The sequence below is a fragment of the Mauremys mutica genome, chromosome 8 (genome assembly GCF_020497125.1).
Source record: "Mauremys mutica isolate MM-2020 ecotype Southern chromosome 8, ASM2049712v1, whole genome shotgun sequence".
Lineage (NCBI taxonomy): Eukaryota > Metazoa > Chordata > Testudines > Geoemydidae > Mauremys > Mauremys mutica.
Genome location: NC_059079.1, coordinates 7,665,110 through 7,679,648, shown reverse-complemented (window position 1 = coordinate 7,679,648; position 14,539 = coordinate 7,665,110). Strand labels below are relative to the sequence as shown.

General features: G+C 40.4%; 1 protein-coding gene across 6 annotated transcripts in view; it reads left to right on the top strand.

Moving 5' to 3' along the window:
* The window catches only part of SPATA6 (spermatogenesis associated 6), a 72,821-nt gene that overhangs the window by 29,815 nt on the left and 28,467 nt on the right, over window positions 1–14,539 (top strand). For 2 of the 6 annotated variants that reach the window (XM_045026757.1, XM_045026758.1), the window contains exon 11: window positions 9,747–9,846. The exons of the other annotated variants lie outside the window; for them this stretch is intronic. In XM_045026757.1, coding sequence (XP_044882692.1) covers window positions 9,747–9,846 — 100 coding nt within the window. The remainder of the gene's footprint in view (window positions 1–9,746; window positions 9,847–14,539) is intronic. 6 annotated transcript variants of the gene reach the window in all.

The window sequence follows — 14,539 nt, the reverse complement described above, 5'->3', positions numbered from 1 at the left end:
CCCAGTGAAGCACTTCTTTAAAAGTCATACAAACTTGTACACTCCTGTTCGAGAACCTACTCAACTTTGGGACTTGAACTTGGTATTAAATAAACTCATGGGAGCGTGTTTGAGCTTTTAGGGTCTTGCTCTCTTCATTGCTTTTCAGTGAAGATCTCCTATTTTGTCACAGTTAACTTGGCCAGGAGGGTTTGAATTACAGGCCTTGATGATCTGTCATCTTATACCATATTCCACGAAGATCAGTGGCTACTTTACCCCGATCTAGACTAATTTATATCTGACTTTTCATCTCAATCACTGATATCTTTGCCTGTCTCTTTCACAATGCCCCATAATTATGCTGAGGAGGTGAAGTTGAACACCATGGATGTCAAGAGCACTGGCTTCTACTTAAACAGGACTAAGCCATTTCAGACGTCAATTTATGGTCTCTGGAGAAGAATTTGGGGATCAACCACCTGAGCTCAAAGACTGTCACAGTGGATAAGAAAATGCATCCAGTTATGATATATATACCAGCTGTGCCTGAATCCTTAAGGGTTCAATCAACAAGGGCATTGCAAAGTTGATGGTGTATACATGCAGTGTACCCTTATGTGAAATTTGTAGGACTGCTACCTAGAGGTCAGTTCACACCTATGAATTGCTATTTTCTTGACACCACAGCCAGAGCAAATGGTGGTATTAAAGGACATTATTTAAGACCCACCTCCTTAGAAGGTGATTGGCTAGCCTTCATGCTTTAAATTAAACAAGTTTACTTATCAGCAAGTTTCAGAGTAGGAGCCGTGTTAGTCTGTATACGTAACAAGAACAGGAGTCCTTGTAGGACCTTAGAGACTAACAAATTTATCAGCAAGAGCTCTTGTTCTCTGTGTGCCTCCATAGAGCTACCTCTTTTCTGCTTCAGAGCCCAGCTCTATACAGGGCTTCTGGGGGTGGAAAGGAACTGAGGGACCATTAGAAGGGATGATGCATTCCCTGTCTACAAAATTTAGCACTCGAGGAATTGAGTGCACCCACCAGCTACTGCTCAAAACAATTATGTACTGCCGTAGTATGAGTCTTAGTACTTGTCTACACTTTAAAAAAAAAATGTGGTTGTTGTAGCTATTCCTTCACAGTTAAAGCAGCAAAATCGGCATAGTCTGGGAGCAGCGATATCAGTATAAAGGTGCTTATACCAGTACAGTTTCTTGTGATTTGGAAACTGAAATAAGCTATATACTATAAACCATATAGCTTTTATTAGTATAGCTATATCTGCAGGAGGGCTTTTACTACCGTAATCATGTCAGCAAAAAAAAATCACACCTCTTACTGACATAATTATGCCAGTAAGACCAATCCATACAGCATCTCTCTGTGTTGGCAATACATGCTGAGAACAGGTTGTTTTTGGTAAGTAGCCACTTCCTATCCTTTAACTGGGAATAAAGTTACTACTTCTGGTTACCATGAGTACTGCAAAGATACAAAGTATCCAAGTTCTATCCATTTTAGAATTAAGTGTACCTGTATTTGGTTTTTCTGGATGATCTCATGTTACATGGGTAGTTTCTCAAAGACTCTTTTAGTTGCTTGTCTGGTTATAGTTATCTAAGGAGTTTTTTTTTTTTCTTTTTCTGTCTTGCAATAGAGCTCTCCAGTTGTGAATCTGCTGCTACAGTACTTTATTGATTTCTGTTCTGTGATAGTTTGTCCTTCTATGTAGTTTCTTCTCAGCATGAAGTTTCTGCTTTGAAGTTGATAAATTCTTCATGGAGGCCACATGCACACATTTACACACACAGTTGGAAGGTTTGCTGGTGGGGAAGGGGTTATACCTGATGCAAACGTTTTGCAGTAAGCTTTGCATTAACTCTGCTATCCAAGATGGTGTAGGATTTCTTGCTATGTGCAAATGAATGTTTGGATTGTCTGATATTTGAAAATACCTATTTCTTATAAAGATGAGTGTTGTAAGCTGGTGTTTAAATAGTATACACACATCTATTTGAATTTCTAATAGTCTGTTCCATCCTAGTGGATGTCTGAGAATTGTATTAATCTGTATTATAACACCCAGACTTGATTCTTTTTTTTGCACTAAGGTAAATGTTGTCTGTTTGCATGACTTTAAAAAAAATCCTTACCTCGTAAAAGAAAATAAATGTCTTTAGTCACATTCCAAGGGAAAATAGTTTTGTACCTTAGATCATACTTGACATAGCATCTTTGAAATGAATGATGAGAACTTCTCTGATCTGGCTTTTTCTAGGTCACTGAGCTATACTTTCAAAGTGTTTATACAATCTATTGGAATCAATAAACAATTTAAACTGATGTAACTGCAGAATGTTTGCAAGTCCCAAGGAAAATTGGAAGTATGACAAAATACAGCGATAGAAGTTTACCAGGGCAAACAGCCATTGAAATGAAATGACTTTTCTTCCAACATTGCAATAGAATAGTGACACCTTAATCACATAAATAAGTAGCTAGTGGTTTTTAAAATGCATTATTAGTGGTTTTGGGCAACTGAAAATCCTTTATTTATATTTTAAGAAGCTGTGCTCTGAAAGCCATTTTATAAAATATCTCCTATAGGAGTTATCACCTCATTAGATGGTTTCAATTTAGATTATGGGTGTTACATTTTCTGGCATCATTTTATTTTCGGATGAGTTTTGATTGGTGTAAATATTAACATTGACTTAAAATGTGGATTAGGCTTTATAGTTATTACTAAAATTAGACAGTAAAGATACTGGCAAAACTAATTAAAAAGGAGCTGATACTGTTTTTAATCATACTTAAGGTTTTGATTTTTGTAAATTAAGTTCAGGGCTTATGTGATCAACAAACATTTCTTATACCACAGTGCAGACTAGTGGATTGTTCAGTAATGCCACTGACAAAATGCATATAGCTTTTGCACTAAATTCGTATTCTTCTGCTGTGGTACATGGATACATCTCATATGTGCGACTAAAATAGCAAATATGGTTTTATATCTTCCAAGATAAAGCATCTGACCCCAATGGATATTTATAAACATAAGATCAGTAACAGTGCTTTGAAATCCTCCAAACAAACTTTAGCTGCTTTATTTCCTGTTTCAAAAAAGCAAATACTATAAACTACAGCAACATGTCTGACCTCTGTTTCCAGTATTAAACAACACAAAGCAAATCTGACAAATTGAAATTGCTGTATACATGAGACAAAGTGCCATGCTCTCATGGACTATGTTTCATTTGTGGCAATAGGAAGTGGCACACTTGAATTGCTTGCAAATCTACATTTTTTACATGCACAAGTTCAGCAGCAATTTACCCAGTGCTAGGGTTTGAAATTAGTGATCAGAAGTTGGAAGATCACATTACTAACCCTGCTCTTTTTTTTTTTTTCAGGGGTGTGTGTGTGTGTGTGTGTGGAAGGGGGAAGTTATTTCATTCTTACCTGCTCTAGTTCATTCTATGTCAGAGCATTTCAGCAGAGCTGCAGGTTTCTAGCAATTTATTGGATAATAATACAATGTATTCCTTCTAATGTTCAGACCTAGTTCAGTGTTATGATGAAAATGCAGAATCCAGCCCTCTCACTCATAATTTCTCTGATGTCAGATCAATTAAGAAAAGTCAACAGACCACTCTGCGTTTTCTAAGAATGGTTATTGAAAATCTGTTACTCTGACAAGATTTGTTTTGTTTTTAGGTTCTTTGTGGAGAACAAAAGAGTCATTTGAACTGCTCGTACACACTGCTAGGTTTTAAAGTAACTGTAACCATTCCAGAAAAAGACATTATGTCTGGCTTAATGAAAAAAATCTGCTCAGTGATGGTCAAAGAGCAAACAAAATCTTAAACTATATAAGGAATCTGAAAATATGCCGATATATAAATCAGTGATAACCCTCACCTGGATGACTGTGTGAATTCTGTGCATTCTCTCTCCAAAGGGAGATAGTAGAAACAGGAGGGGGTCAAAAATGGATGACAAATGATTAGATGCATGGAAATATTCTGTAGGAGGATAGGTTGAAAAGATTGGGACTGTTTACAGGGAAGACATGGAGGCATACCAAATAATGAATAATTTAGAACAGGTAAAATGGATACAGAAAAATGGAGGAAAGAACAGAAATCTTGAAGTAGAACACTTATGGAATAACCTGCCCATATTTGGAGTTGCTCAGTTAGAGGTTGGTTATTCTCTGAAGAATAAGAGTTTAGATCACATCAAAACCTTTGGGTTATCACTGTCATCTTTCTTGCCACTTCCCTTTTGGGGGTTGATGGTTTTGAGTCTTCTTCCAAAACTCATGATCATACATGAGGCTGTTGTGCAGTTTGGCCTTTCTGTGGTCTATTGATATCTGGTCAATGTGCAGTGCCTATAGTCTTCCCCTGGGTCATCTGTGCACAACCATGAAAGAGCCATCCTACTAATGTAGCTGTCTGATCTCTGCTTGATATGCCCATACCAATGTAGACCAGCCTCCCTCAACTTGTCTTCACTTGGAGAAACCCACATTAGGCTCCTTACAACCTCATTTTGTTTCCTATCATAGAATGTGCAACCATTTCATAGAATCATAGAATATTAGGGTTGGAAGAGACCTCAGGAGGTCATCCGGTCCAATCCCCTGTTCAAAGCAGGACCAGGACCAACACCAACTAAATCATCCCAGCCAAAGCTTTTTTCAAGCAGGGCCTTAAAAACCTCTAAGGATGGAGATTCCACTAAGTAACCCATTCCAGTGCTTCACCACCCTCCTTGTGAAATAGATTTTCCTAATATCCAACCTAGACCTCCCCCACTGTAACTTGAGACCATTGCTTCTTGTTTTGTCTTTGACTATCTCAGTGTCTTAATTTCTGTGGTGGAGAGCATACTGATTTCCTTTCTTGTGGTTGGCTGAGTCTCTGTTCCATATGTTAAGATGGATCGAATTACAGGTTTAGATACTCTGCCTTTTAACATTATTGAGGTCAGCTGCTGCCACTTGCACCACAGAGCTTTAGAGTAGTGCCAGGCATTACTCAGAGGGGAATCATCATCCTAAGAACGACCATACTGGGTCAGACCAATGGTCCAGCTAGCCCACTATCCTATCTTCCAACAGTGGCCAGTGTTGTCAGATGCTACCGGTGTGGTGCTCTGCTCTGTTCAGTGTTGATATCACTCAGCTGCGTGCGTGTGTTTCCTCTGTGTGCTGTGCCAGGTGCTTCAGAGGGAATGAACAGAACAGGCGGTCATGGAGTGTTCCATCCCGTTTTCCACTCCCAGCATTTGATAGTCGGAGGCTAGGGACACCCAGAGCATGGGGTTGCCTCCCTGACCATCTTGGCTAATAGCCATTGATGGACCTATCCTCCAGGAACTTATCTAATTCATTTTTGAACCCTGTTATAGTTTTAGCCTTCACAACATCCACTGGCAACAAGTTCCCTAGGTTTACTCTGCATTGTGTGAAGAATTACTTCCTTTTGTTTGTTTTAAAGCTGCTGCCTATTAATTTCATGGGGTGACCCCTGGTTTTTGTGTTATCATGAGCCATTGATCCTAGATAGTTAATCACTTTCACTCTTCTAAGCTCTCTGCATATATCATCTTTTCTGATGAGTCCTCCTCCTTCAATTATCCTAGCCTTGATCTTACCAACATTCACTTGAAGTCCAACCACTCAAAACTATGTTGCCATTGTTCAGAGTTGGCTTGCAGAGTCTCTCAATCTTTCACATATATCACTAAGTCATCAGCAAACAGCAGGTTCCAAAGCACCTCCCTTCATATATTCTCACTTAGCACATCCATGACAACCACAAATATAAAGGGGCTCAAAACTGACCTGTGACATAGGCCAACATTTACTGGAAAAATCTCTACTGTGGCCCCATTCAATTTGACTATGGTAGTCACCCTGTCATACATATCCTGGATAAGACGGGGTATCCTTCTTGGACACCCTTCTGTTGCACACTATATACCAAACTATTTCTTATGGTACATGATTATACGCCGAGACCAGACTCAATTGCCATCTTTTTTCTCTGAACTTCTCTGTGGGGATTCATAGTGCACATATGGCATCAATTGTGCTCCTTCCTGGCATGAATCCAGCCTGATCCTTCCAAATTTCAAGCATTCCACATAGACACTTTTCAATAATCTTCTTCCATACTTTCACAGCAGGTGATATCCGCTTAATTGGTTGATAATTAGCACACAATGTAATATCTCCTTTATGTTTAAAAATAGGCACCTCAAAGCTTTCACGCCATTCATCCAGCATTTTCCCTTTCTTAAGAATATAATTAAACAAACGTATAAGATACTCAGTACTTTCCATTCCCAGTGATTTAATTTCACCCACTAGTACTTCATCTGACCCAAGTACTTTGCTTTTTTTCATTTTCTTAAGTGCCCCGTAGCCTCTTCCTTCTGTATGCAATCTATCAGGCCCCAGTTCAGCTTACATGTTCTTAGTTCCTACTTTGGGTTCTCCTCATTCATCACTCTTTCACAGTAATCACTCCAAACTTTGTTGATTAAGGAATATTGCAAATAAACGGAGAATTATTCATTTCTAGAGTAAGCAAACTTGTTCACGTCTCTCAGCATTTTCTCTCTTGCCTTGGCAAGTCTTTTGATGGTCTTCTCTCCCTCATGTCCTCCTAGTTGGTTATATAGCACATCACAGGCCACACTTTTAGCCCCCACAACACTTGTTTTGGCTGCTTTGTTTGCCTCCATGTATGCCATCTTATCTCTCCTCAAGCCACTGACCAGACATTTTGTTTTTGAAGGTTACTATTTTTCACCCCCAACAGATTCTTTAACTTGAGGAGTCCACCACCCAAATCTCCCTTCATATCCTTTTTGGCATTGGTTTCATCATTTCTAGGACTTCATTTGCCATTTCTAACAGTTTACTTTCATTGGAATCAGTTGTCCTCCACCCATCCCTGTGTGTAGTCAGGAAGTCTATGCATTACTCTTTGTTTGAAGGTTTTCTCATTCCCATCTTTAAGTTGCCATCATTTAGGCCTTGCTGGTGCCCAGGGGGCTTAGATGTTTCTGCATTCTGGAGTCCATAAGGAGAAGTCTGTGCTATCTGACAGTGCGCCCTCTGGGTATTTCCTTACCATTATTTGTGATCTATCTAAGAAATCAGTTTGGGACTTGTCCTCCACTGGCACAAGTTATGAGATGGCTTTCCCTCTTCTGCAAGTGCAGTCACCAATTCCAATGCCAGACAAGTCTGTAGAACCTTTTCCTCCCTCAAAAGTTCATGGTTCCAGTGCCTTACGGCCTGCTTCATATCCAGCCTTGTCAGTTCAAATGTGAGCATATTAGATCTGTTTCAGTAAATGTTTTCTCATTGGATGGTATGTTTCCAATAAGGCACAGCAACTCATCGAAAAACTTCTCTTTTGATCCTCTCCTAACTGTGGTGCACATCAACTTATTATATGGATAGTGACATCTTCCCAACACAATTTAACATCCATTAGTCAGTCCAACCTTCTGGTAATCTCTATCATATGCCTGTGAATGGTTTCATCTGGAACAACTTCCAACACTATTTCAGAAAGTTTAATTCCCTGAGTAATGGATTTTGTAACCATCCACCAGCATCTTGGCATCTACAACTTTCCCTATGATCTCTTGTATACGTGTCATGTTAATATTCGCCTCATTTTCAGACCTCGCATAGTTCCAGACTTCCTCCAGTGAATGTTCTACGTTCCAACTTGCACGTCTGCTTACTCGCTTGCTTCTTTAACTTTTTAGCAGCCTTTTCCCAGTTACAGTAGTCAAACAAGGTTTCTGTACATAGCTTGCAGGGAACATCTTAGCTCTCTGGGGTACTTGACATAGATATCAGTTCACATGAGCATGTCTGCTGGACTAGCTTTATAGGTCAGCTATCCAAACCTGCGACCTTTGGTTTGAAATTGGAGTTTGCCTTCTCCTAGGTGAGCTGCCTACCAAGGGTGACAATCTGAGAATCACTGAGCTAAAGAAACCTTTCGAAGGGGGGCATTGGGAAAATATAGCCACAATTTAAAAAAATGTACTTTTAACAGTTTTTCTGCCTGTAATTTCCTCGATTTTTAAAATAACCAACTGACAAAACAGGATTTCTACCATGTTGCATCATATTAGCTAGGATGGAACCTTTAGATCCACTACACAGTCCTCTGCTACTTGAGCTAATGGAGTAACTGATAGCAACAGTAGGTTGTCAACCTCTGTGTGGACCAGCAGGAGAGCGGTATGGGACCTTTGCCAGCAGGTTTCACAGATCTCTCCTCCCAAGCCGTCACCTTGCCCAGCCAGTTCCACTTCCCCCTTTCCAGCTCCATGTCTGATCTCTCTCTCTGCTCCCCACACAGTAGCTCCCAGTCTCTACTCTCAGGCTCCTCATCCCATCAGTCTCCCCCATGCCTCCCCCCCCCCCCCGGTTACTTTCCCCAGCATTCACCCACACTGATTCCTAGCTCCAGTCTCTTTGTCCAGCAAGTCCCAGTTTAAGAAGTCTCTACTGAGCATGTGTGAACTGCAATTTTTCAATGGCTTAAAATTTGGCCAAATTTGGGCGATTTCAATGTGGACAACACAGGGCCATACCCTGAGAAATGTCAAGTCCCTGCTCAAAAGCACAGAGATGCTAGAGCTGTTTAAAGAAAAGGGCACTTGAATTCTTAAACATGGACAAAATGTACCTTTCACTAGCCTCTTTTTCAGAGCTGAGGAGAATCATTTTGGCTGAAATTTTCAAAACCAAAATCAGCCTGAGGCACACACCCAGCATGGAAAATTTCAGCCCAAACAGCTGAAGTCTGGTAAAGTTATAAACTACTGAAAATAGAGTCTTATGGGACATGTCGGGCAACCTTAATAATAGGCAGGGCTACCAGCCCAGCCTATAATTATTATTGATTGCTCAAGCACAGTTGCTAGATAAAAGGGGGAAAAAAAGGACTGTTCTTTTGCTGACCAAGAGTTTGCAAAGAAGGAAGGTTAAACTGATGATGATTAAATATGTTTATTAAAAAAACCAAAGGTATTGCCAGGGCAGGTGGCTCATTGCAGCACACGATATTAAAACGCTGTGTGATTTAATTATTAACTAATCTAAGTTATTAACCAATCAGGATGCTTTTTCTATGTTATTAACCAATTGTAGTTGATAAAATAATAATACTTGGTCAGTCATTTTGCTGTGAGAATATTATATACACCTCTACCCTGATATAACGCTGTCCTCGGGAGCCAAAAAATCTTACCGTGTTATAGGTGAAACCGCGTTATATCGAACTTGCTTTGATCCGCCGGAGTGTGCAGCCCAGCCCCCCCTTCCCCCCCCCCGGAGTGCTGCTTTACCACATTATATCCAAGTTTGTGTTATATCAGGTTGTGATATATAGGGGTATAATATGCTAAGTATTTCCCCTGTTGTACTGCTTAAATATGAATATATAGTAAATGAAACAATGAATTCACACTTCTGTGGCTCTTTTGGGTAATGTTGATGGCTAATTTGGCTCCTGAATACCACCAAGGTCTGAGTATCGCTGCTTTAGCTCTATCCCAGAGGAGAAAGAGAGGATTGAACTTGAACCATCTATACATTCCAAATAGAAAGTAGTAATTTGTGTTTCTTAATTTAAAAAAACTTCACAGCAAAAAGTGTTGGCCGTCTTTAAACTAAGGATATTTCTTATATTTCCCCCCCCCCCCTCCTACAGATTTAACTTTGGTTGGTCTACACCAGCAAATGGAGAAGAGATCCATAAACGAGTGAAAAACATTTTAAGGACACACAGTGCTAGGCAAAGGCTAACATTTGTAAGTTTTACGTTTACAAGCTAAAAACATTATTTGCCACAAAATATTGAAGGAAAAAAAATTGTGCCTCCTATAGGTTTTGTGTAATAAAAGGTTTCTTTTCTGTGGAAGTCATGGACAGTGTGGCAGGCACTGTGCAGCCTTTATGGATGGGGTTGTGGGTGACACCCTCACAGAGCGTCGAGGGATAGTGACATTGTGTTAATCTTTACATTTCTCTCTCCTCCTCCAATTTAAAATAAACTTAGTAGAAATGTGTTGTGACTTCAGAAAGCTTAATTCCCAAGTGCCTGAACGTCACCTAGCCGGGGATGCTGTATTCAGCTGTTTTGTACAGGTATCTTTATTCCTCAGATGCATGTTATTTTTTCTTCATTACCTGACCTTCTATGAATGGTGGAGGAAGAGAGTGCTCTTTATGTAAATAAGAAGTTTATGCCCTAGATCAGCATATTTCATTCTTCTCTCAGTTAGAAGTTAAGGACATGTGTAGTCAGATAAGTGAACCCATATTCTAGTGTGTCTGAGTCCTAGAAACATAGACCGAGATTTTTAAAAAAAGTTAAGCTTCTACTGCCATAAAAACAATTCTGCTCTGAAAATGATTTTGTAAAATTGGCATAATGAGATTCCATTTTTGTGTCTTGGTGACTCCAGGTCAAATCAATTTACAAGTAAAAAGGTTTTATTATAATTGCCTAACTCAACCTGGAATCTGAAAGTCAGTATGTGTTCATTCTGGCTCATGGTCCCCCAACAATAATTCTGTAGTTGAAATGCAATTAACAGTGCTGCTGATCTGTAACCTAGGCTGGAATCCAAGTCACTCTCTCCTGTAGCTGTGTTGGCTAGTCAGCGGTAATGAGTAAAAACACTAGTAAAACTCAAATTGTAACAGATCTACATAGTAGTGATAATACTTAAGTGTTTTCATCCATGGAACTTAAAGGGTTACGAAAGAGCGCTAGTGTTAGAGGGGGGAAACTGAGGTGCAGAACGGTGAAGTGACTTGCCAAAGTCACCCAGTAGCACACCTGGGAATAGAAACTGATCTCCTGACTTCATAGAATCATAGATTATTAAGGTTGGAAGGGACCTCAAGAGATCATCTTGTCCAACCCCCTGCTCAAAGCAGGACCAATCCCCAAATGGCCCCCTCAAGGATTGAACTCTCAACCCTGGGTTTAACCAGCCAATGCTCAAACCACTGAGCTATCCACCTTTGTGCTACCCTATCCAAAGACAAGAAGGAATCTCTTCTTCTTTTTTTCATAACACTCTTCAGAGTAGAACTGCGCTTAAAAAAATCTCAAATCTGTGTAGCCAGAAATCTCTTTAGTCTGAACCTATTTCCTGAAGTTTCAAGTTGCTTAAGTTCATCTCTCAAGTTTTGTGCTCTCTTCACAAGTTAAACAGTATGGCAATCTGTTAACACTTTTGTGATGTTCCATTTAGTCCGATAATTCCCCTCTTGAAGCTCTACCATTGTATGGGGTGAATACTGTAGAGAAGTTTCCCTTCGTGAGATCTCTTATCTCCAAAGCACAGACTTCTCTTGTTGCTCCACTTGTGCATGCAACATAGCTGAGGGTGAGCAAAGCATGTTATAGGCCATACCAGCTTACTGCAACACTGAGTATCCTTAAACCATTCTTTACTGAGAACTTCACAAATACATCTTCAGCACTCTGGCACAAATAGCAATTATGCCTGTACTCAGGTTTCACTGTGCGTATGGATAGATTAATGGAGTATGGGAAAAACCAAGACACAGTACATTGAATTGGAAGACCAGGGACAAGGAGGTGTTATCAGTCCTTTCAAAGGTTGATTTGAGATATTGGTTCTATCACACTTTTTTGTCACTGGACATGAGAACAAGCCTCCGTCCTTCCCTCATCTTTATCCTGTACATTTTCTTAATAATAAAACATTCCCTTGTTTTTCTCCCTTCATGAAAATCTTACTGAATCCCAAGTACTGTATCATACTTTCCCTCCTCTCTTGATCATATGGACAATTCCTTCCTACCAACTCTCTCTTTGACACCTTGTAAACTAGCTTTCTGTAGAGTCAAGTGGCAAAACCACTCTTGCTAAAGAAACCCATGATAATATCTTGGCAAGATCTAATGGTTTTAGCTCTCTTCACCTTTGAAAGGACTGATAACACCTCCTTGTCCCTGGTCTTCCAATTCAATGTACCGTGTCTTGTTTTTTCTCCTTCCTTTCTAATTAGCTCTGTAGTCTATGGCACTATCTTCTCCTCCTCCTCCCTCTTTGTCAGAGTTCCTGGGACTCTATTCTTGGCTCTTATCCTCCCACTCTCTCTGGATCATCTCATCCATAACTATCTTTACAGTAGTAGTTATCCATAAATCTACTTCTCTGCTTCTTATCGTTACTTCCAATTCTGCATCTGATTCACGATAGTGAACCCAGTCTTGGCTGTTCTACTACCCCCCATTGTCTTTGCTTTTTCCTGAATTGGTTCATGTCACCACCATTTTTCCTGTATTACAGGCACTCATGCCTAGTGTCATTTTTTATTAGTCTTTGATTCTTCCGTCATGGCCAAACCCTTGTCAAAACTTGTCATTTCCTTTTTTACAATACTTCCAAAATTAGTCTCTTCTTTTCACAGCCACTGCCAAGGTGATAGTCCATGCTCTAGTAACTTCCTCCCTAGGTTACTGTTCCTCATGGGCCTTCCCCTCTTCTCTTCCTTTTTTAGTGCATCCAAAATGTATCTAAGAGCCGCATGTTGTCAAAGCTCTCCATAGCTCCACTCTGCCTTTATACTTTCCCTCATCTCTACCCCCAACCCAGCCTCCTCACTATGTTCTGCCATACTTCCTGTTAACTCTCCCTGGTCTCCTTTTCCCACGCTAAAATTCATGTCTCCTTTCATGTTTCCCCAGCTTCGCACTCCAAGTTCCATCCAGCCTCTCTGGGCATGTCTACACTGCCAGTTGGCCTGTGCCTAGTGGCTTCGGACCACAGGGCTCAGCACCTGCTGGCTCTGGATTGTGTGACTCAGTCCCTTAACCCAAGTCAACAGGCATGGGCCAGCCATGGGTGTTTAATTGTAGTGTAGACATACCCTCTGAGAGCAGCAAAGAATCCTGTGGCACCTTATAGACTAACAGACATTTTGGAGCATGAGCTTTCGTGGATGAATACCCACTTCGTCGGACGATACTTGTTCTGTGAAGTGTATCTTTAGCGCCCTCTACCAGCTGTGTGCTATATTGTACCTGCTCTGACATTAGACTGTTGGATTTTCATATTGACTGAAAGGTACAGTTTGACACTAATGGTGCTATATATGACTTCTTTACATGACGGGAATGAATTGTTACTGATTAGCCTAAAATCACATCCATGAGCTCCTGTGACTTCTCTTTTGGAGGAAGGACAACAATTTTGACTTTCCAAATTATTAATCTATGAGTTTATTTACAAAACTAGGTGTACACACAGACTGAAATTCTTGTCAAATGAAAAATATTCAGTCTGAATCCCCAGATTTACAGTATAGACGGTAACTAACATTCATATAATTCATATGTTTGTACCCACTGATTCATATTCAGGTATGAGAACCTAGTCTCCCAATCTGATTTTTCTGTCAACTCTTGGCTATTTTTCAAAGCTATTAGAGACACTTTGGGGGGGAAGAGCGTGTTAAGACTATTTGACTAAATGTAAGTGAAGACGCTGTACCTTCCCTAAATTGTACATGAACTTCATGACCTTGTGTGAGGTGCCCTGCGGCCTGTTAAATACAAGATGTTTGTAACATTTTTCCGTGTTCTAGGCACTGAAAAACAGGTACAGCTCAGGTCAGTCTCTTCTGATGTGCCAATGAATTTAGGATGGCAAATTGAATTTTGTGACGGTCCAGCACCTATGTGTAATGAAAGTTTGCACAGCCTAAACCAGCTCCAATAGTCCTTGACTGTTTCTCCTGAACACCAGACCATGACTCTAAGATAAAAGGATTTACTAGTTTTGCTAAAACAGCCTGATGGCCGGCTACATTGTCTTCCCATGAAGCCATAAATTACTTTTAACTATTAGAGGAACTGCAAATGGGGAAATGTGAATCTTTTCCTCCAAGCTCCCCTTTTCCACTGGCCCTGTCTTGAAAAGTCATCCTTTGAGAACACAAAAATAAAGCCTCATGCCACTCCTGAGCTGTCTCTGCACAAGGGGTTTCCTGTCTCTTCCCACCATATTGAGCCATTTCTCCCTCAGACGCTCACCCAGACTTGACAGGATGTGCTGTGTTGGCTTTAGCAGACGTTGCTAGTTCTGCAGGTGAGTGGATGGACTAGCACAGGCTGTGTTGAACAATGGTAAGGCAAGTCTCTGTGACCCCCCCTCTCCCTGCCCAAAAAGACTATCGCATTTAGGAGGGCAGGTGGGAGTGAGACCCATTGGGAAGAAACAGGAAGGCAGGACGTCAGGCAGGATGGGATCTTTTATTTTTGGTACACTTATAACTGACTGGCTTTCAGATAAAAGCACTGCTTCTTATTCTCTTTTGTTCATGTTCACATCACCTTTCTTCACTTAAGTAAGCAGAGAATTGCTTTGACATTTATTATGTATCATTAATTTGTGTTGCACTATTACCTGAGGCACCATAATTCAGGGTGCTCTATAACACCCGGTAGAAAGACACTTCT